Here is a 21,468-nt window from a genome sequence, read left to right as displayed (position 1 = left end):
GAACTAAAGATCTCAAATTTGGACTCATCAGACCAAAGCACCGATTTCCACAGGTCTAATGTCCATTCCTTGTGTTCTTTAGCCCAAACAAGTCTCTTCTGCTTGTTGCCTGTCCTTAGCAGTGGTTTCCTAGCCGCTATTTTACCATGAAGGCCTGCTGCACAAAGTCTCCTCTTAACAGTTGTTGTAGAGATGTGTCTGCTGCTAGAACTCTGTGTGGCATTGACCTGGTCTCTAATCTGACTTGCTGTTAACCTGCGGTTTCTGAGGCTGGTGACTCGGATAAACTTATCCTCAGAAGCAGAGGTGACTCTTGGTCTTCCTTTCCTGGGGCGGTCCTCATGTGAGCCAGTTTCTTTGTAGCGCTTGATGGTTTTTGCCACTGCACTTGGGGACACTTTCAAAGTTTGCCCAATTTTTCGGACTGACTGACCTTCATTTCTTAAAGTAATGATGGCCACTCGGTTTTTCTTAGCTGCTTTTTTCTTGCCATAATACAAATTCTAACAGTCTATTCAGTAGGACTATCAGCCGTGTATCCACCAGACTTCTGCTCAACACAACTGATGGTCCCAACCCAATTTATAAGGCAAGAAATCCCACTTATTAAACCTGACAGGGCACACCTGTGAAGTGAAAACCATTCCCGGTGACTACCTCTTGAAGCTCATCAAGAGAATGCCAAGAGTGTGCAAAGCAGTCATCAAAGCAAAAGGTGGCTACTTTGAAGAACCTAGAATATAAGACATAATTTCAGTTGTTTCACACTTTTCTGTTAAGTATATATAATTCCACATGTGTTAATTCATAGCTTTGATGCCTTCAGTGTGAATGTACAATTTTCATAGTCATGAAGATACAGTCAAATCTTTAAATGAGAAGGTGTGTCAAAACTTTTGGTCTGTACTGTAGATGGGTGTAGTGGCAGTGTCAGTAGATGCGGGGTTTGGGGTGTATGTAGATGTGGTGTAGTGGCAGTGTCTGTATATGTAGATGCGGTGTTGGGGAATATGTAGATGGATGGTGTCACGATATGGTATGAAATATCATAAGTAGTTCTCTTGCTAGCCTGCGTGGGCTAAGCCCCCCTTCTTGGAGTAACAGTTTGTAGCTGCCAATTCCTGGCTTTCCTTCTCAGAGAGTGTGGGGAGTTTTATGGCCGAACGGAATTTACGACCGGCATTTCCTGTGTAAGCTCTTGTTCAGCTATCAGTGAAGTAGAAACTTCAAGGATCCATGAAAGATTCTTTGTTTAGTTTTTGTTAGATATTAGGCAAACGATTTAAGCTAGAAATACGAAAATATATATTCTTATCCTCACTCGGTGTATCTACACATCCCTTGAAACTCGGGCTTCTAACTCCGTCTGGTAAAGAAGTAGGGTTTTCTCTGTAAATATGTATCCCAGATAGGACATATTTGATCTCATTAGAATGCTCACGTTAATCCGAGATGAATGATAGGTTTGGTCTGACTCTGTCATGTGTTGTAGCGAAGTTATAGCAAGTAGATAAATTTAAGATTGAAGTACTCAGAATGTAGAGAGAGGAGGGTCTGGATAAGCCAGCCTTTCTGTGATGTCACAGCCTTAATGTTTTAAGTGTCTGGCAGGCTCTGAGGAGGGTCTCTCTGCTTGATTTCTTTTTCTGGACTTCTTGTCTTCTCCTGAAGCCAGCAGCCCGTCCTAATGAGCTGGGACATATGGAAAACTCCACTAGCCTGCTTGCCTGCAATGCTTTGAACATGTGAGTGATACTTTTCTCATTTGATCCCTGTCTATTTCATAATTACCCTTGTACATATTTGCAATTGTCTCATTTGTAACATCTTTATAAACTTTTTGATAAAGCACTGCCTAAGTATTTTTATGGGATATAATATTTCATATTAGTTCGTTCATCCATGCTCTAAACGTACCCTGTCTCTTGAAGAGAATTACGCTACTGTGTTGGGTTAGCTTCGGACCCGTTTAATCGAAGCTGGTGGCAGCGAGAAGTGTGCAGACTTTTGGGTTATGTTGTAGCGGCTGCGGCGTTAATAATTATTGTTCCTGCCTGAGTGGGAGTAGTTATCGCGTCGTTGCAGCGTGCCCAATAGCCAGTACATAGCAGGCAGCCTTTCTGGCGACTAATTACCCAGGGTGCAGTACCTAATCTGACCTGAGAGTAAGGGGGCGCCAGAGAGCTGCAAGTGTTAAGTGGAACTGTAAGCGGGATATACATAAATCCCTGCAGTTTGTGGTATATTGAAAGCAGTGGGATACCTAGAATAAGCCCCTGCTGTAAACTAAGAGGTCAATAGCCTTGTGTGTGTTGTTTCATCACATTGTAGCAGTGGAGGGATAACTAAGATAAGCCCCCCTGCACATGTGATAGCCGTCTGTTGGCCTCAAGTCACCTCAATCTGTGACGTAGGGGTGACGGTCACGGTGGGAATCCTGACCAATTGGTGACAGCGGTCAGGGGAATCGTGACAAATGGTGTCACGATTCCCCCCGTGACCGTCACCCCTACGTCACGGATCGGGGTGACTTTAGGCCAACAGACGGCTATCACATGTGCAGGGAGGCTTATCTTAGTTATCCCTCCACTGCTAACAATGTGATGAGAAAACACACACAAGGCTATTGACCTCTTAGTTTACAGTAGGGGCTTATTTTAGGTATCCCACTGCTCTTCAATATACCACGAACTGCAGGGATTTATGTATATCCCGCTTACAGTTCCACTTCACACTTGCAGCTCTCTGGCGCCCCCCTTACTCTCAGGTCAGATTAGGTACTGCACCCTGGGTAATTAGTTGCCAGACAGGCTGCCTGCTATGTACTGGCTATTGGGCACACTGCAGCGACACGATAAACTACTCCCACTCAGGCAGGAACAATAATTATTAACGCCGCAGTCGCTACAACATCACCCAACTACCCAGTACAAAACGTATGCTGCCACCAGCTCCGATTAAACGGGTCCGAAGCTAACCCAACACAGTAATTCCCTTCAGGAGACTTAGGGTACGTTTTTAGAGCATGGAGAAAGAACTAGTATTAAATAATATACCCCACAAAATTTAGGCAGTGCTTTATCAAAATATTTTACAAAGATGTTACAAATGAGACAATTGCAAATATGTACAAGGTAATTATAACATAAAGGGATTACAGGAGAAAAGATAACACTCACATGTTCTCAGTTCATTTCAGGCAACCAGGCTAGTGGAGCTTCCATACGTCCCAGTTCATTGGACGTGCTCCGGGCTCTCCAGGAAAAAGACAAGAAGCGACTGCTGGGATCTGGGCAGACAGTTATAGCTCCAGCCTGTGACATCCCAGAAAGGGGTTGGATCACCTCGTCCCTCCTACCTCTTCAGTTAACTAATTTTACCCTAACCTACATCTAATTTCTATAACTCCGCTACAAAACATGTCATAGTCATAACGAACCCATCATTCATCTCGGATTAACGTGGGCATTTTAATGAGATCAAATATGTCCTATCTGTGATACATATTTACAGAGAAATCCCTACTTCTTTACCAGATGGAGTTAGAAGCCCGTGTTTAGAGTGATGGGTAGATCCGCCGAGGGAGATTAAGAATATATATTTTCGTGTTATCTTAAATGGTTTGCCTAATATCTTACAAAAACAGAACAAAGAACTTTCATGGATTTGGGAAATTTCTAATCCAGTTATAGCTGGAGAAGAGTTAAAGCCTTCCAAAGCGATCGTAAATTCCTTTCTTCAATAAAACTCCCCCCAGTACATTGGCAAGGCAGCTCTTGGCTGAGTTTAAGGGAAGGGGGGCTTTTTAGCCCACAGCCTGCTAGCAAGAGAAACTACTTATATGATATTTCATACCATATCGTGACGCTGGCAATTAACCCTCGGGCTTCCACCAGATCTTTTAATGTAGTCCTCTTTAACTTCTGGTAGTTGTCTTCCATTCATTCCTTTCCTCCTGTAGAAGGGATTTCACATCCCACTGCTGCCACCAGTGTAACGGGGTCTACCAAGCTGGGGTACCTCTTTCAGTACCACCCCGTTTTTCAGGAGGTCCACTCTACTTTTGCTGGATTCTGAATGAAGGACGCTGGCAGGAATTTCTTGATTACATGAGAGCATATAAAAGCTGACTGCTTCTCCTTGTATTTCCAGTCTAAGAACACCCTTTATTTACAGCACATAGAATATAAAACACAGATACACAGGGCAGGCCAATAGGAAAACAGCTGGCCAGACATACTTGACAATAGCCGCAGGGGGCCGGAGCCTGCTGGTATTTACTGTGGGAATTACAAAGGTGGGCGAGGTCAGAAGGAGAATATCTTGTCCAGGGGCGCAGCCTGTGGACTGATGCATTTCACATGGAAACTATAATACATAGCTATACTGCATAACATTCTTGGTGCTGGGGGGTTCTGTAACACATGGGGTGTATATAGATGGGTGTAGTGGCAGTGTCTGTGTATGTAGATGCTGTGTTGTGGGAGTGTCTGTGTATGTAGATGGGGTGTATGTAGATGCATGTAGTTGCAGTGTCTGTGAATGTAGATGTGGTGTAGTGGCAGTGTCTGTGTATGTAGATGGGGTGTAGTGGCAGTGTCTGTATGTAGATGTGGTGTAGTGGCAGTGTCTGTGTATGTACATGGGTTGTAGTGGCAGTGTCTGTGTATGTAGATAGATGTAGTAGCAGTGTCTGTATGTAGATGGGGTGTAGTGGCAGTGTCTGTGTATGTACATGGGTTGTAGTGGCAGTGTCTGTGTATGTACATGGGTTGTAGTGGCAGTGTCTGTGTATGTAGATGGGGTGTAGTGGCAGTGTCTGTGTATGTAGATGGGGTGTAGTGGCAGTGTCTGTATGTACATGGGTTGTAGTGGCAGTGTCTGTGTATGTACATGGGTTGTAGTGGCAGTGTCTGTGTATGTAGATGAGGTGTAGTGGCAGTGTCTGTGTATGTAGATGGGGTGTAGTGGCAGTGTCTGTGTATGTAGATGGGGTGTAGTGGCTGTGTCGGTGTATGTAGATGAGGTGTAGTGGCAGTGTCGGTGTATGTAGATGCGGTGTAGTGGCAGTGTCGGTGTATGTAGATGCGGTGTAGTGGCAGTGTCGGTGTATGTAGATGCGGTGTAGTGGCAGTGTCGGTGTATGTAGATGGGGTGTAGTGGCAGTGTCTGTGTATGTAGATGGGGTGTAGTGGCAGTGTCTGTGTATGTAGATGAGGTGTAGTGGCAGTGTCTGTGTATGTAGATGAGGTGTAGTGTCAGTGTATGTAGATGCGGTGTAGTGGCAGTGTCTGTGTATGTAGATGACTGGTGTAATATCGGGATGTATGTAGATGGGGTGTGTCAGGAATCCCCTGACCGCTGCCACCAATTTGTCACGATTCACACCGTGACCGTCACCCCTACGTCACGGGTTGGGGTGACTTTAGGCCAACAGACGGCTATCACGTGTAGGGGGGCTTATCTTAGTTATCCCTCCACTGCTAACAATGTGATGAGAAAACACACACAAGGCTATTGACCTCTTAGCTTACAGCAGGGGCTTATTCTAGGTATCCCACTGCTTTCAATATACCACAAACTGCAGGGATTTATGTATATCCCGCTTACAGTTCCACTTAACACTTGCAGCTCTCTGGCGCCCCCTTACTCTCAGGTCAGATTAGGTACTGCACCCTGGGTAATTAGTCGGCAGAAAGGCTGCCTGCTATGTACTGGCTATTGGGCACGCTGCAGCGACGCGATAAACTACTCCCACTCAGGCAGGAACAATAATTGTCAACGCCGCAGTCGCTTCAGCATAACCCAAAAGTCAGCACACTCTCGCTGCCACCAGCTTCGATTAAACGGGTCCGAAGCTAACCCAACACAACAGTAGTGTATTTCCCTTCAAGAGACGGGGTACGTTTAGAGCATGGAGAATGAACTAACATATAATATTATATCCCATAAAAAATTAGGCAGTGCTTTATCAAAAATATTTTCTAAAGATGTTACAAATGAGACAATTGCAAATATGTACAAGGGTAATTATGAAATAAACAGGGATTAAATGAGAAAATGTAACACTCACATGTTCAAAGCATGGCAGGCAACCAGGCTAGGGGAGTTTTTCCATACGTCCCAGCTCATTGGACGTGCTCAGCGCTCTCCAGGAAAAGACAAGAAGTCAAGCAGAAGTAATCAAGCAGAAGACTGAGCTGGGGAGCCTGCCACAAACTTAAAACCTTAAGGCTGTGACATCACAGAAAGGCTGGCTTATCCAGACCCTCCTCTCTCTACATTGAGTACTTTAATCTTAAATTTATCTACTTGCTATAACTTCGCTACAAAACATGTCATAGTCATAACAAACCCATCATTCATCTCGGATTAACGTGAGCATTCTAATGAGATCAAATATGTCCTATCTGTGATACATATTTACAGAGAAATACCTACTTCTTTACTAGATGGAGCTAGAAGCTCAGGTTTTACGTGGTGAATAGATCCACCGAGGGGTGTAAAGAATATATATTTTCGTGTTTTTTTACGTAAACGGGTTGTGTAATATCTTAACAAAACAAGACAAAGGATCTCTCATGGATCCTAGAAGTTTCTAGTTCACTTATAGCTGGACAAGAGCTTACACGGCAGAAAATGCCGGTCGTAAATACCTTTCGGTCATAAAACTCCCCCCAGTACATTGGCAAAGCAGCTCTTGGCTGAGTAAAAGGGAAGGGGGGCTTGTTAGCCCACAGCCTTGAGCAAGAGAAGCTACTTATATGATATTTCATACCATATCGTGACATGGTGTAGTGGCAGTGTCTGTGTATGTAGATGGGGTGTAGTGGCAGTGTCTGTGTATGTAGATGGGGTGTAGTGGCAGTGTCTGTGTACGTAGATGGGGTGTAGTGGCAGTGTCGGTGTATGTAGATGGGGTGTAGTGTCAGGTTGTATGTAGATGGGGTTGTTGTGGCAGTGTCTGTGTATGTAGATGCGGTGTAGTTGCAGTGTCTGTGTATGTACATGGGTTGTAGTGGCAGTGTCTGTATGTAGATGGGGTGTAGTGGGAGTGTCTGTGTATGTAGATGGGGTGTAGTGGCAGTGTCTGTGTATGTAGATGCGGTGTAGTTGCAGTGTCAGTGTATGTAGATGGGGTGTAGTGGCAGTGTCGGTGTATGTAGATGGGGTGTAGTGTCAGTGTCTGTGTATGTACATGGGGTGTAGTGGGAGTGTCTGTGTATGTAGATGTGGTGTAGTGGCAGTGTCGGTGTATGTAGATGAGGTGTAGTGGCAGTGTCGGTGTATGTAGATGCGGTGTAGTGGCTGTGTTGGTGTATGTAGATGGGGTGTAGTGGCAGTGTCGGTGTATGTAGATGCGGTGTAGTGGCAGTGTCTGTGTATGTACATGGGTTGTAGTGGCAGCGTCTGTGTATGTACATGTGGTGTAGTGGCAGTGTCGGTGTATGTAGATGCGGTGTAGTGGCAGTGTCGGTGTATGTAGATGGGGTGTAGTGGCAGTGTCGGTGTATGTAGATGCGGTGTAGTGGCAGTGTCGGTGTATGTAGATGCGGTTTAGTGGCAGTGTCGGTGTATGTAGATGCGGTGTAGTTGCAGTGTCGGTGTATGTAGTTGAGGTGTAGTGGCAGTGTCAGGTTGTATGTAGATGACTGGTCTAATATCGGGGTGTATGTAGATGGGGTGTAGTGGCAGTGTCTGTGTATGTAGATGGGGTGTAGTGGCAGTGTCGGTGTATGTAGATGAGGTGTAGTGGCAGTGTCGGTGTATGTAGATGCGGTGTAGTGGCAGTGTCGGTGTATGTAGATGAGGTGTAGTGGCAGTGTCGGTGTATATAGATGCGGTGTAGTGGCAGTGTCAGGTTGTATGTAGATGACTGGTGTAATATCGGGTTGTATGTAGATGCGGTGTAGTGGCAGTGTCTGTGTATGTAGATGAGGTGTAGTGGCAGTGTTGGTGTATATGTAGATGAGGTGTAATGGCAGTGTCAGGTTGTATGTAGATGACTGGTGTAATATCGGGGTGTATGTAGATGGGGTGTAGTGGCAGTGTCGGTGTATGCAGATGCGGTGTAGTGGCAGTGTCGGTCTATGTAGATGAGGTGTAATGGCAGTGTCAGGTTGTATGTAGATGACTGGTGTAATATCGGGGTGTATGTAGATGAGGGTGTAGTGGCAGTGTCGGTGTATGTAGATGGGGTGTAGTGGCAGTGTCGGTGTATGTACATGCGGTGTAGTGTCAGTGTCGGTCTATGTAGATGGGGTGTAGTGGCAGTGTTGGTGTATATAGATGAGGTGTAATGGCAGTGTCAGGTTGTATGTAGATGACTGGTGTAATATCGGGGTGTATCTAGATGCGGTGTAGTGGCAGTGTCGGTGTATGTAGATGAGATGTAGTGGCAGTGTTGGTGTATATGTAGATGAGGTGTAATGGCAGTGTCAGGTTGTATGTAGATGACTGGTGTAATATCGGGGTGTATGTAGATGGGGTGTAGTGGCAGTGTCGGTGTATGTACATGGGGTGTAGTGGCAGTGTCGGTGTATGTAGATGGGGTGTAGTGGCAGTGTCGGTGTATGTAGATGCGGTGTAGTGGCAGTGTTGGTGTATATGTAGATGAGGTGTAATGGCAGTGTCAGGTTGTATGTAGATGACTGGTGTAATATCGGGGTGTATGTAGATGCGGTGTAGTGGCAGTGTCGGTGTATGTAGATGCGGTGTAGTGGCAGTGTTGGTGTATATGTAGATGAGGTGTAATGGCAGTGTCAGGTTGTATGTAGATGACTGGTGTAATATCGGGGTGTATGTAGATGCGGTGTAGTGGCAGTGTCGGTGTATGTAGATGAGGTGTAGTGGCAGTGTCGGTGTATATAGATGAGGTGTAATGGCAGTGTTAGGTTGTATGTAGATGACTGGTGTAATATCGGGGTGTATGTAGATGCGGTGTAGTGGCAGTGTCGGTGTATGTAGATGAGGTGTAGTGGCAGTGTTGCTGTATATGTAGATGAGGTGTAATGGCAGTGTCAGGTTGTATGTAGATGACTGGTGTAATATCGGGGTGTATGTAGATGCGGTGTAGTGGCAGTGTCGGTGTATGTAGATGGGGTGTAGTGGCAGTGTTGGTGTATATGTAGATGAGGTGTAATGGCAGTGTCAGGTTGTATGTAGATGACTGGTGTAATATCGGGGTGTATGTAGATGGGGTGTAGTGGCAGTGTCGGTGTATGTAGATGGGGTGTAGTGGCAGTGTCGGTATATGTAGATGGGGTGTAGTGGCAGTGTCGGTGTATGTAGATGGGGTGTAGTGGCAGTGTCGGTGTATGTAGATGCGGTGTAGTGGCAGTGTCGGTGTATGTAGATGAGGTGTAGTGGCAGTGTTGGTGTATATGTAGATGAGGTGTAATGGCAGTGTCAGGTTGTATGTAGATGACTGGTGTAATATCGGGGTGTATGTAGATGGGGTGTAGTGGCAGTGTCGGTGTATGTAGATGGGGTGTAGTGGCAGTGTCAGGTTGTATGTAGATGACTGGTGTAATATCGGGGTGTATGTAGATGGGGTGTAGTGGCAGTGTCGGTGTATGTAGATGGGGTGTAGTGGCAGTGTCGGTGTATGTAGATGCGGTGTAGTGGCAGTGTTGGTGTATATGTAGATGAGGTGTAATGGCAGTGTCAGGTTGTATGTAGATGACTGGTGTAATATCGGGGTGTATGTAGATGCGGTGTAGTGGCAGTGTCGGTGTATGTAGATGAGGTGTAGTGGCAGTGTTGGTGTATATGTAGATGAGGTGTAATGGCAGTGTCAGGTTGTATGTAGATGACTGGTGTAATATCGGGGTGTATGTAGATGCGGTGTAGTGGCAGTGTCGGTGTATGTAGATGAGGTGTAGTGGCAGTGTCGGTGTATATAGATGAGGTGTAATGGCAGTGTCAGGTTGTATGTAGATGACTGGTGTAATATCGGGGTGTATGTAGATGCGGTGTAGTGGCAGTGTCGGTGTATGTAGATGGGGTGTAGTGGCAGTGTTGGTGTATATAGATGAGGTGTAATGGCAGTGTCAGGTTGTATGTAGATGACTGGTGTAATATCGGGGTGTATGTAGATGCGGTGTAGTGGCAGTGTCGGTGTATGTAGATGAGGTGTAGTGGCAGTGTTGCTGTATATGTAGATGAGGTGTAATGGCAGTGTCAGGTTGTATGTAGATGACTGGTGTAATATCGGGGTGTATGTAGATGCGGTGTAGTGGCAGTGTCGGTGTATGTAGATGGGGTGTAGTGGCAGTGTTGGTGTATGTAGATGAGGTGTAGTGGCAGTGTCGGTGTATATAGATGAGGTGTAATGGCAGTGTCAGGTTGTATGTAGATGACTGGTGTAATATCGGGGTGTATGTAGATGCGGTGTAGTGGCAGTGTCGGTGTATGTAGATGGGGTGTAGTGGCAGTGTTGGTGTATATGTAGATGAGGTGTAATGGCAGTGTCAGGTTGTATGTAGATGACTGGTGTAATATCGGGGTGTATGTAGATGCGGTGTAGTGGCAGTGTCGGTGTATGTAGATGAGGTGTAGTGGCAGTGTCGGTGTATATAGATGAGGTGTAATGGCAGTGTCAGGTTGTATGTAGATGACTGGTGTAATATCGGGGTGTATGTAGATGCGGTGTAGTGGCAGTGTCGGTGTATGTAGATGAGGTGTAGTGGCAGTGTTGCTGTATATGTAGATGAGGTGTAATGGCAGTGTCAGGTTGTATGTAGATGACTGGTGTAATATCGGGGTGTATGTAGATGCGGTGTAGTGGCAGTGTCGGTGTATGTAGATGGGGTGTAGTGGCAGTGTTGGTGTATATGTAGATGAGGTGTAATGGCAGTGTCAGGTTGTATGTAGATGACTGGTGTAATATCGGGGTGTATGTAGATGCGGTGTAGTGGCAGTGTCGGTGTATGTAGATGGGGTGTAGTGGCAGTGTTGGTGTATATGTAGATGAGGTGTAATGGCAGTGTCAGGTTGTATGTAGATGACTGGTGTAATATCGGGGTGTATGTAGATGCGGTGTAGTGGCAGTGTCGGTGTATGTAGATGAGGTGTAGTGGCGGTGTCGGTGTATATAGATGAGGTGTAATGGCAGTGTCAGGTTGTATGTAGATGACTGGTGTAATATCGGGGTGTATGTAGATGCGGTGTAGTGGCAGTGTCGGTGTATGTAGATGAGGTGTAGTGGCAGTGTTGCTGTATATGTAGATGAGGTGTAATGGCAGTGTCAGGTTGTATGTAGATGACTGGTGTAATATCGGGGTGTATGTAGATTGGTGTAGTGGCGGTGGCTGGGTGTATGTAGACTACAGGTGTAGTCCAGGTTTCAGGGTGTGTGTAGACGACGGTTGTAAGGTCCCGGTTTCGGGGTATATGTGGACGGGTGTAGGTTTCGTGTGTATATATGTAGGTGACGTGCTGGGGCGTTGTTATAGAGGGGTCAGACATTTGCACATCATTGCTGAGCAGGATTCTGGTTGTGCCCATCAGATGTGGGGGGCTCAGCATCTCGCCCAATCACCCAGCGGCAGTCTCTGCAGTAAAAGGAGGGAGGGGGCGATGTGAGGGAGGAAGGGTGTGTATATAAAGCTGGAGACTTTGCTGCACAGCTCAGCTGTCCTTCCTTCTGTCTGCGCACTGCTCCAGTTGACTCTGCTGCACCTACGTCTCAGAGATGCCCGAGTGCTGGGATGGGGTGAGTGCTGACGCTGGGCCAGGGTTCTGGGGTTTTTGTTAGTTTTTTTGGTTGAGGCTTGGTCAGATCCTCAAGGTCACATGCAGATGTCAATGTCACAGCTGCAGAGCAGACATTGAGGTGATGAGTGCGAGTCCTCAGTGCACCGCACTGTCCAGGTCCTGCCGGAGGAGAATATGACCATGTGCCCGGGCTGTTCTGGATGATGAGGGTTATTGTGCAGAATTTGTGTACAACCACTATCGATATCCTGCTGAAAGTCACTCTGCAAATGGAGGGGTGTATGGTATACTATAGAGAGGAGAACCCGCTGTATATTATACTATAGGGGGAGGAGAACCCGCTGTATATTATACTATAGAGGGAGGAGAATGTGCTGTATATTATACTATAGAGAGGAGAGTGTGCTGTATATTATACTATAGGGGGAGGAGAACACGCTGTATATTATACTATAGAGGGAGGAGAGAGTGCTGTATATTATACTATAGAGAGGAGAATGTGCTGTATATTATATTATAGAGGGAGGAGAGCGCTGTATATTATACTATAGAGAGGAGAGTGTGCTGTATATTATACTATAGAGGGAAGAGAATGTGCTGTATATTATATTATAGAGGGAGGAGAATGTGCTGTATATTATACTATAGAGAGGAGAGTGTGCTGCATATTATATTATAGAGGGAGGAGAGCGCTGTATATTATACTATAGAGAGGAGAGTGTGCTGTATATTATACTATAGGGGGAGGAGAACACGCTGTATATTATACTATAGAGAGGAGAGCGCTGTATATTATACTATAGGGGGAGGAGAACACGCTGTATATTATACTATAGAGAGGATAATGTGCTGTATATTATACTATAGAGAGGAGAGTGTGCTGTATATTATACTATAGAGGGAGGAGAATGTGCTGTATATTATACTATAGGGGGAGGAGAACACGCTGTATATTATAGTATAGAGGGAGGAGAATGTGCTGTATGTTATACTATAGAGGGAGAAGAACACGCTGTATATTATACTATAGAGAGGAGAGTGTGCTGTATATTCTACTATAGAGAGGAGAGCGCTGTATTTTATACTATAGAGAGGAGAGCGCTGTATATTATACTATAGGGGGAGGAAAACACGCTGTATATTATAGTATAGAGGGAGGAGAATGTGCTGTATGTTATACTATAGAGGGAGGAGAACACGCTGTATATTATACTATAGAGAGGAGAATGTGCTGTATATTATACTATAGGGGGAGGAAAACACGCTGTATATTATAGTATAGAGGGAGGAGAATGTGCTGTATGTTATACTATAGAGGGAGGAGAACACGCTGTATATTATACTATAGAGAGGAGAGTGCGCTGTATATTATACTATAGAGAGGAGAGTGCTGTATATTATACTATAGAGGGAGGAGAGTGTGCTGTATATTATACTATAGAAGCAGGAGAATGTGCTGTATATTATACTATAGAGGGAGGAGAACCCGCTGTATATTATACTATAGAGAGGAGAGCGCTGTATATTATACTATAGAGAGGAGAGTGCTGTATATTATACTATAGAGAGGAGAGTGCTGTATATTATACTATAGAAGCAGGAGAATGTGCTGTATATTATACTATAGAGGGAGGAGAGAGTGCTGTATATTATACTATAGAGGGAGGAGAGCGCTGCATATTATACTATAGAGAGGAGAATGTGCTGTATATTATACTATAGAGGGAGGAGAGTGTGCTGCATATTATACTATAGAGGGAGGAGAGAGTGCTGTATATTATACTATAGAGGGAGGAGAGAGTGCTGTATATTATACTAGAGAGGGAGGAGAGCGCTGCATATTATACTATAGAGGGAGGAGAGAGTGCTGTATATTATACTATAGAAGCAGGAGAGTGTGCTGTATATTATACTATAGAGGGAGGAGAGAGTGCTGTATATTATACTATAGAGGGAGGAGAGAGTGCTGTATATTATACTATAGAGGGAGGAGAGCGCTGCATATTATACTATAGAGGGAGGAGAGAGTGCTGTATATTATACTATAGAAGCAGGAGAATGTGCTGTATATTATACTATAGAGAGGAGAGTGCTGTATATTATACTATAGAGGGAGGAGAGTGTGCTGTATATTATACTATAGAGAGGAGAGTGCTGTATATTATACTATAGAGGGAGGAGAGTGTGCTGTATATTATATTATAGAGGGAGGAGAATGTGCTGTATATTATACTATAGAGGGAGGAGAACCCGCTGTATATTATACTATAGAAGGAGGAGAGAGTGCTGTATATTATACTATAGAAGCAGGAGAATGTGCTGTATATTATACTATAGAGGGAGGAGAGAGTGCTGTATATTATACTATAGAAGCAGGAGAATGTGCTGTATATTATACTATAGAGGGAGGAGAGAGTGCTGTATATTATACTATAGAGGGAGGAGAAGCCGCTGTATATTATACTATAGAGGGAGGAGAGAGTGCTGTATATTATACTATAGAGGGAGGAGAACCCGCTGTATATTATACTATAGAGGGAGGAGAATGTGCTGTATATTATACTATAGAGGGAGGAGAGTGCGCTGTATATTATACTATAGAGGGAGGAGAATGTGCTGTATATTATACTATAGAAGCAGGAGAATGTGCTGTATATTATACTATAGAGGGAGGAGAGAGTGCTGTATATTATACTATAGAAGCAGGAGAATGTGCTGTATATTATACTTTAGAGGGAGGAGAGAGTGCTGTATATTATACTATAGAGGGAGGAGAAGCCGCTGTATATTATACTATAGAGGGAGGAGAGAGTGCTGTATATTATACTATAGAGGGAGGAGAACGCGCTGTATATTATACTATAGAGGGAGGAGAATGTGCTGTATATTATACTATAGAGGGAGGAGAGTGCGCTGTATATTATACTATAGAGGGAGGAGAATGTGCTGTATATTATACTATAGAGGGAGGAGAATGTGCTGTATATTATACTATAGAGGGAGGAGAATGTGCTGTATATTATACTATAGAGAGGAGAGTGTGCTGTATATTATACTATAGAGGGAGGAGAATGTGCTGTATATTATACTATAGAGGGAGGAGAATGTGCTGTATATTATACTATAGAGGGAGGAGAGTGTGCTGTATATTATACTATAGAAGCAGGAGAACACGCTGTATATTATACTATAGAGGGAGGAGAATGTGCTGTATATTATACTATAGAGAGGAGAGTGTGCTGTATATTATACTATAGAGGGAGGAGAATGTGCTGTATATTATACTATAGAGAGGAGAGTGTGCTGTATATTATACTATAGAGGGAGGAGAATGTGCTGTATATTATACTATAGAGGGAGGAGAATGTGCTGTATATTATACTATAGAGGGAGGAGAATGTGCTGTATATTATACTATAGAGAGGAGAGTGTGCTGTATATTATACTATAGAGGGAGGAGAATGTGCTGTATATTATACTATAGAGGGAGGAGAATGTGCTGTATATTATACTATAGAGGGAGGAGAGTGTGCTGTATATTATACTATAGAGGGAGGAGAATGTGCTGTATATTATACTATAGAGAGGAGAGTGTGCTGTATATTATACTATAGAGGGAGGAGAGCGCTGTATATTGTACTATAGAGGGAGGAGTGCCCGCTGTATATTATACTATAGAGAGGAGAGTGCTGTATGTTATACTATAGAGGGAGGAGAATGTGCTGTATATTATACTATAGAGGGAGGACAGTGTGCTGTATATTATACTATAGAAGCAGGAGAACACGCTGTATATTATACTATAGAGGGAGGAGAATGTGCTGTATATTATACTATAGAGAGGAGAGTGTGCTGTATATTATACTATAGAGGGAGGAGAGCGCTGTATATTGTACTATAGAGGGAGGAGAGCCCGCTGTATATTATACTATAGAGAGGAGAGTGCTGTATGTTATTCTATAGGGGGAGGAGAGTGTGCTGTATATTATACTATAGAGGGAGGAGAATGTGCTGTATATTATACTATAGAGGGAGGAGAGTGTGCTGTATATTATACTATAGAGGGAGGAGAATGTGCTGTATATTATACTATAGAGAGGAGAACCGCTGTATATTATACTATAGAGGGAGGAGAGCGTGCTGTATATTATACTATAGGGGGAGGAGAACCCGCTGTATATTATACTATAGAGAGGAGAACCCGCTGTATATTATACTATAGAGCAGTGGTCCCCAACCTTTCTGACCTTGAGAGCCACATTCAGCTTAGACAGAGGGTTGCGAGCCACATTCAGCACTGAGAGAGGGTCGCGAGCCACATCCAGCTCCCACCCCCTTCAAAGTAGTGTCAACCAAAGCTCCCATTAGAGGTATAATGATAACCAAAGCTTTTCCACAGTAAGCACTCCAGAGCAGTAAACTGAGATCAAGGGGTTCCCACAATACCCCCATTCAGTATTCTCCCAACACACTGTCACATCCAGCTTTGAGCACCTCCTCTAACAGGTAGTACAATCCTCCAGCATACCATACCTAAAACATCTCTAAACCCCTAAGACCAGTAAATGTGCATCTAGATCTGCAGTTCTGTGCAGGGCTACTCACAAAATTCACCATTTTGAGATGTGGTCTTCATACCTGTTTGCTAGACCTGGAGCTAATGCACCAAGCTGGCAGACAGTCACGAGCCACAATTCATGGGGCCGCGAGCCACATGTGGCTCCCGAGCTACAGGTTGGGGAGCCCTGCTATAGAGGGAGGAGAGCGCTGTATATTATACTATAGAGGGAGGAGAGCTCTGTATATTATACTATAGGGGGAGGAGAACACGCTGTATTTTATACTATAGAGGGAGGAGAATGTGCTGTATATTATACTATAGAGGGAGGAGAATGTGCTGTATATTATACTATAGAAAGGAGAATGTGCTGTATATTATACTATAGAGGGAGGAGAGCGCTGTATATTATACTATAGGGGGAGGAGAACACGCTGTATGTTATACTATAGAAGGAGGAGAATGTGCTGTATATTATACTATAGAGAGGAGAACCCACTGTATATTATACTATAGAGGGAGGAGAATGTGCTGTATATTATACTATAGAGGGAGGAGAATGTGATGTATATTATACTATAGAGGGAGGAGAATGTGCTGTATATTATACTATAGAGGGAGGAGAATGTGCTGTATATTATACTATAGAGAGGAGAACCCACTGTATATTATACTATAGAGGGAGGAGAATGTGCTGTATATTATACTATAGAGGGAGGAGAATGTGATGTATATTATACTATAGAGGGAGGAGAATGTGCTGTATATTATACTATAGAGAGGAGAACCCACTGTATATTATACTATAGAGGGAGGAGAATGTGCTGTATATTATACTATAGAGAGGAGAACCCACTGTATATTATACTATAGAGGGAGGAGAATGTGCTGTATATTATACTATAGAGGGAGGAGAATGTGATGTATATTATACTATAGAGGGAGGAGAATGTGCTGTATATTATACTATAGAGAGGAGAACCCACTGTATATTATACTATAGAGGGAGGAGAATGTGCTGTATATTATACTATAGAGAGGAGAGTGTGCTGTCTATTATACTATAGAGGGAGGAGAGTGTGCTGTATATTATACTATAGAGAGGAGAATGTGCTGTATATTATACTATAGAGAGGAGAGTGTGCTGTCTATTATACTATAGAGGGAGGAGAGTTTGCTGTATATTATACTATAGAGAGGAGAGTGTGCTGTATCTTATACTATACAGGGAGGAGAGTGTGCTGTATATTATACTATAGAGGGAGGAGAATGTGCTGTATCTTATACTATAGAGGGAGGAGAGTGTGCTGTACATTATACTATAGAGGGAGGAGAATGTGCTGTATCTTATACTATAGAGGGAGGAGAGTGTGCTGTATATTATACTATAGAGGGAGGAGAATGTGCTGTATATTATACTATAGAGGGAGGAGAATGTGCTGTATCTTATACTATAGAGGGAGGAGAGTGTGCTGTATATTATACTATAGAGGGAAGAGAATGTGCTGTATATTATACTATAGAGGGAGGAGAGTGTGCTGTATATTATACTATAGAGGGAGGAGAATGCTGTATATTATACTATAGAGGGAGGAGAATGCTGTATATTATACTATGGAGGGAGGAGAACACGCTGTATATTATACTATAGAGAGAGGAGAGTGTGCTCTATATTATACTATAGAGGGAGGAGAGCGCTGTATATTATACTATAGAGGGAGGAGAGTGTGCTGTATATTATACTATAGAGGGAGGAGAGTGTGCTGTATATTATACTATAGAGGGAGGAGAGCGCTGTATATTATACTATAGAGGGAGGAGAATGTGCTGTATATTATACTATAGACGGAGGAGAATGTGCTGTATATTATACTATAGAGCGAGGAGAGCGCTGTATATTATACTATGGAGGGAGGAGAGTGTGCTGTATATTATACTATAGAGTGAGGAGAGTGCTGTATATTATACTATAGAGGGAGGAGAGTGTGCTGTATATTATACTATAGAGCGAGGAGAGCGCTGTATATTATACTATGGAGGGAGGAGAGTGTGCTGTATATTATACTATAGAGGGAGGAGAGCGCTGTATATTATACTATGGAGGGAGGAGAGTGTGCTGTATATTATACTATAGAGGGAGGAGAGCGCTGTATATTATACTATAGAGGGAGGAGAGTGTGCTGTATATTATACTATAGAGGGAGGAGAGCGCTGTATATTATACTATAGAGAGAGGAGAGTGTGCTGTATATTATACTATAGAGGGAGGAGAGCGCTGTATATTATACTATAGAGGGAGGAGAGTGTGCTGTATATTATACTATAGAGGGAGGAGAGCGTGCTGTATATTATACTATAGAGGGAGGAGAATGTGCTGTATATTATACTATAGAGGGAGGAGAATGTGCTGTATATTATACTATAGAGGGAGGAGAGTTGTATATTGTACTTCTTCTATAGTATAATATACAGCGCTCTCCTCCCTCTATAGTATAATATACAGCACATTCTCCTCCCTCTATAGTATAATATACAGCACATTCTCCTCCCTCTATAGTATAATATACAGCGGGTTCTCCTCCCTCTATAGTATAATATACAGCGCTCTCCTCCCTCTATAGTATAATATACAGCACATTCTCCTCCCTCTATAGTATAATATACAGCACATTCTCCTCCCTCTATAGTATAATATACAGCGGGTTCTCCTCCCTCTATAGTATAATATACAGCACATTCTCCTCCCTCTATAGTATAATATACAGCACGCTCTCCTCCCTCTATAGTATAATATACAGCACACTCTCCTCCCTCTATAGTATAATATACAGCGCTCTCCTCCCTCTATAGTATAATATACAGCGCTCTCCTCCCTCTATAGTATAATATATAGCGCTCTCTCCTCTTTACAGTATAATATGCAGCACACTCTCCTCCCTCTATACTATAATATACAGCACACTCTCCTCCCGCTATAGTATAATATACAGCGCTCTTCTCCCTCTATAGTATAATATACAGCACGTTCTCCTCCCTCTATAGTATAATATACAGCACATTCTCCTCCCTCTATAGTATAATATACAGCGCTCTCCTCCCTCTATAGTATAATATACAGCGCTCTCCTCCCTCTATAGTATAATATATAGCGCTCTCTCCTCTTTACAGTATAATATGCAGCACACTCTCCTCCCTCTTTACTATAATATACAGCACACTCTCCTCCCGCTATAGTATAATATACAGCGCTCTTCTCCCTCTATAGTATAATATACAGCACATTCTCCTCCCTCTATACTATAATATACAGCACACTCTCCTCCCGCTATAGTATAATATACAGCTCATTCTCCTCCCTCTATAGTATAATATACAGCGTATTCTCCTCCCCCTATAGTATAATATACAGCGTGCTCTCCTCCCCCTATAGTATAATATACAGCGTACTCTCCTCCCCCTATACTATAATATACAGCGTGCTCTCCTCCCCCTATAGTATAATATACAGCGTGCTCTCCTCCCCCTATAGTATAATATACAGCGTGCTCTCCTCCCCTATAGTATAATATACAGGGTGCTCTCCTCCCCCTATAGTATAATATACAGCGTGCTCTCCTCCCCCTATACTATAATATACATCATGTTCTCTTCTATAGTATAATATACAGTGGGCTCTCCTCCCCCTATAGTATAATATACAGCGTTCTCTCCTCCCCCTGTAGTATAATATACAGCGTGCTCTCCTCCCCCTATAGTATAATATACAGTGCTATCCTCCCCCTATAGTATTATATACAGTGCTATCCTCCCCCTATAGTATAATATACATCGTGCTCTCCTCCCCCTATAGTATAATATACAGTGTGTTCTCCTCCCCCTATAGTATAATCCCACCCACTGGGTTTTGGTCATTTTCTGTGGGTGGGATTGAGGGGGCTTTCCAGTGTTAGCGATTGTCACTGCTCGGACACTGCATGTTGAGGCTTTACTGACTTATTCTCTTCCTACAGGAACACGACATTGAGACGCCGTACGGCATGCTGCACGTTGTCATACGAGGGACTCCGAAAGGCAATCGCCCGGCAATACTCACCTATCATGATGTCGGCTTAAACCGTAAGTGGCCGGCACCTTGCCCCAATTGTGGATGACTTGGTGGCCCCATGTAGGTTCATACAGGATCACAAGGGGACCCGACAACATTACATCGGCGGCCGCCTCCTGCCAGACACATCTCGTGTCAGAGGGCTTACTGGTTGTTTCTTTGATATCAATGAGTTTTCCTTTTACTTCTACATATAATTTATTGCATAAAAGTTTCAGTTGTGTGAAGCCTTATTATTTTTGCAAATCTAAAAATGCAGAATATTTTTGTCAGAGGAAAATTAAAATCCCTGATGCGGTGATGCAGTGGTTAGCACTGTACTATATATAGGGAGCCCGGTGATGCAGTGGTTAGCACTGTACTATATATAGGGAGCCCGGTGATGCAGTGGTTAGCACTGTACTATATATAGGGAGCCCGGTGATGCAGTGGTTAGCACTGTACTATATATAGGGAGCCCGGTGATGCAGTGGTTAGCACTGTACTATATATAGGAAGCCCGGTGATGCAGTGGTTAGCACTGTACTATATATAGGGAGCCCGGTGATGCAGTGGTTAGCACTGTACTATATATAGGGAGCCCGGTGATGCAGTGGTTAGCACTGTACTATATATAGTGAGCCCGGTGATGCAGTGGTTAGCACTGTACTATATATAGGGAGCCCGGTGATGCAGTGGTTAGTACTGTACTATATATAGGGAGCCCGGTGATGCAGTGGTTAGCACTGTACTATATATAGGGAGCCCGATGATGCAGTGGTTAGCACTGTACTATATATAGGGAGCCCGGTGATGCAGTGGTTAGCACTGTACTATATATAGGGAGCCCGGTGATGCAGTGGTTAGCACTGTACTATATATAGGGAGCCCGGTGATGCAGTGGTTAGCACTGTACTATATATAGGGAGCCCGGTGATGCAGTGGTTAGCACTGTACTATATATAGGGAGCCCGGTGATGCAGTGGTTAGCACTGTACTATATATAGGGAGCCCGGTGATGCAGTGGTTAGCACTGTACTATATATAGTGAGCCCGGTGATGCAGTGGTTAGCACTGTACTATATATAGGGAGCCCGGTGATGCAGTG

The 21,468-nt window shown here is 43.6% G+C and overlaps 1 protein-coding gene across 10 annotated transcripts in view; it reads left to right on the top strand.

The window, feature by feature from the left end:
• Nucleotides 1-21,468, top strand: part of NDRG4 (NDRG family member 4) — a 257,500-nt gene that overhangs the window by 156,165 nt on the left and 79,867 nt on the right. For 8 of the 10 annotated variants that reach the window (XM_069739584.1, XM_069739583.1, XM_069739588.1 and 5 more), the window contains exon 4: nt 20,287-20,392. In XM_069739584.1, the coding sequence (XP_069595685.1) occupies nt 20,287-20,392 (106 nt within the window). Of the gene's footprint in view, nt 1-11,449; nt 11,717-20,286; nt 20,393-21,468 lie in introns of those variants that run through there. The other 2 variants (XM_069739592.1, XM_069739593.1) reach the window with 2 other exon arrangements.

The sequence above is a fragment of the Ranitomeya imitator genome, chromosome 9 (assembly GCF_032444005.1).
Source record: "Ranitomeya imitator isolate aRanImi1 chromosome 9, aRanImi1.pri, whole genome shotgun sequence".
In the NCBI taxonomy this organism is placed as follows: Eukaryota; Metazoa; Chordata; class Amphibia; order Anura; family Dendrobatidae; genus Ranitomeya; species Ranitomeya imitator.
This window is presented reverse-complemented; position numbering and strand designations above follow the sequence as displayed.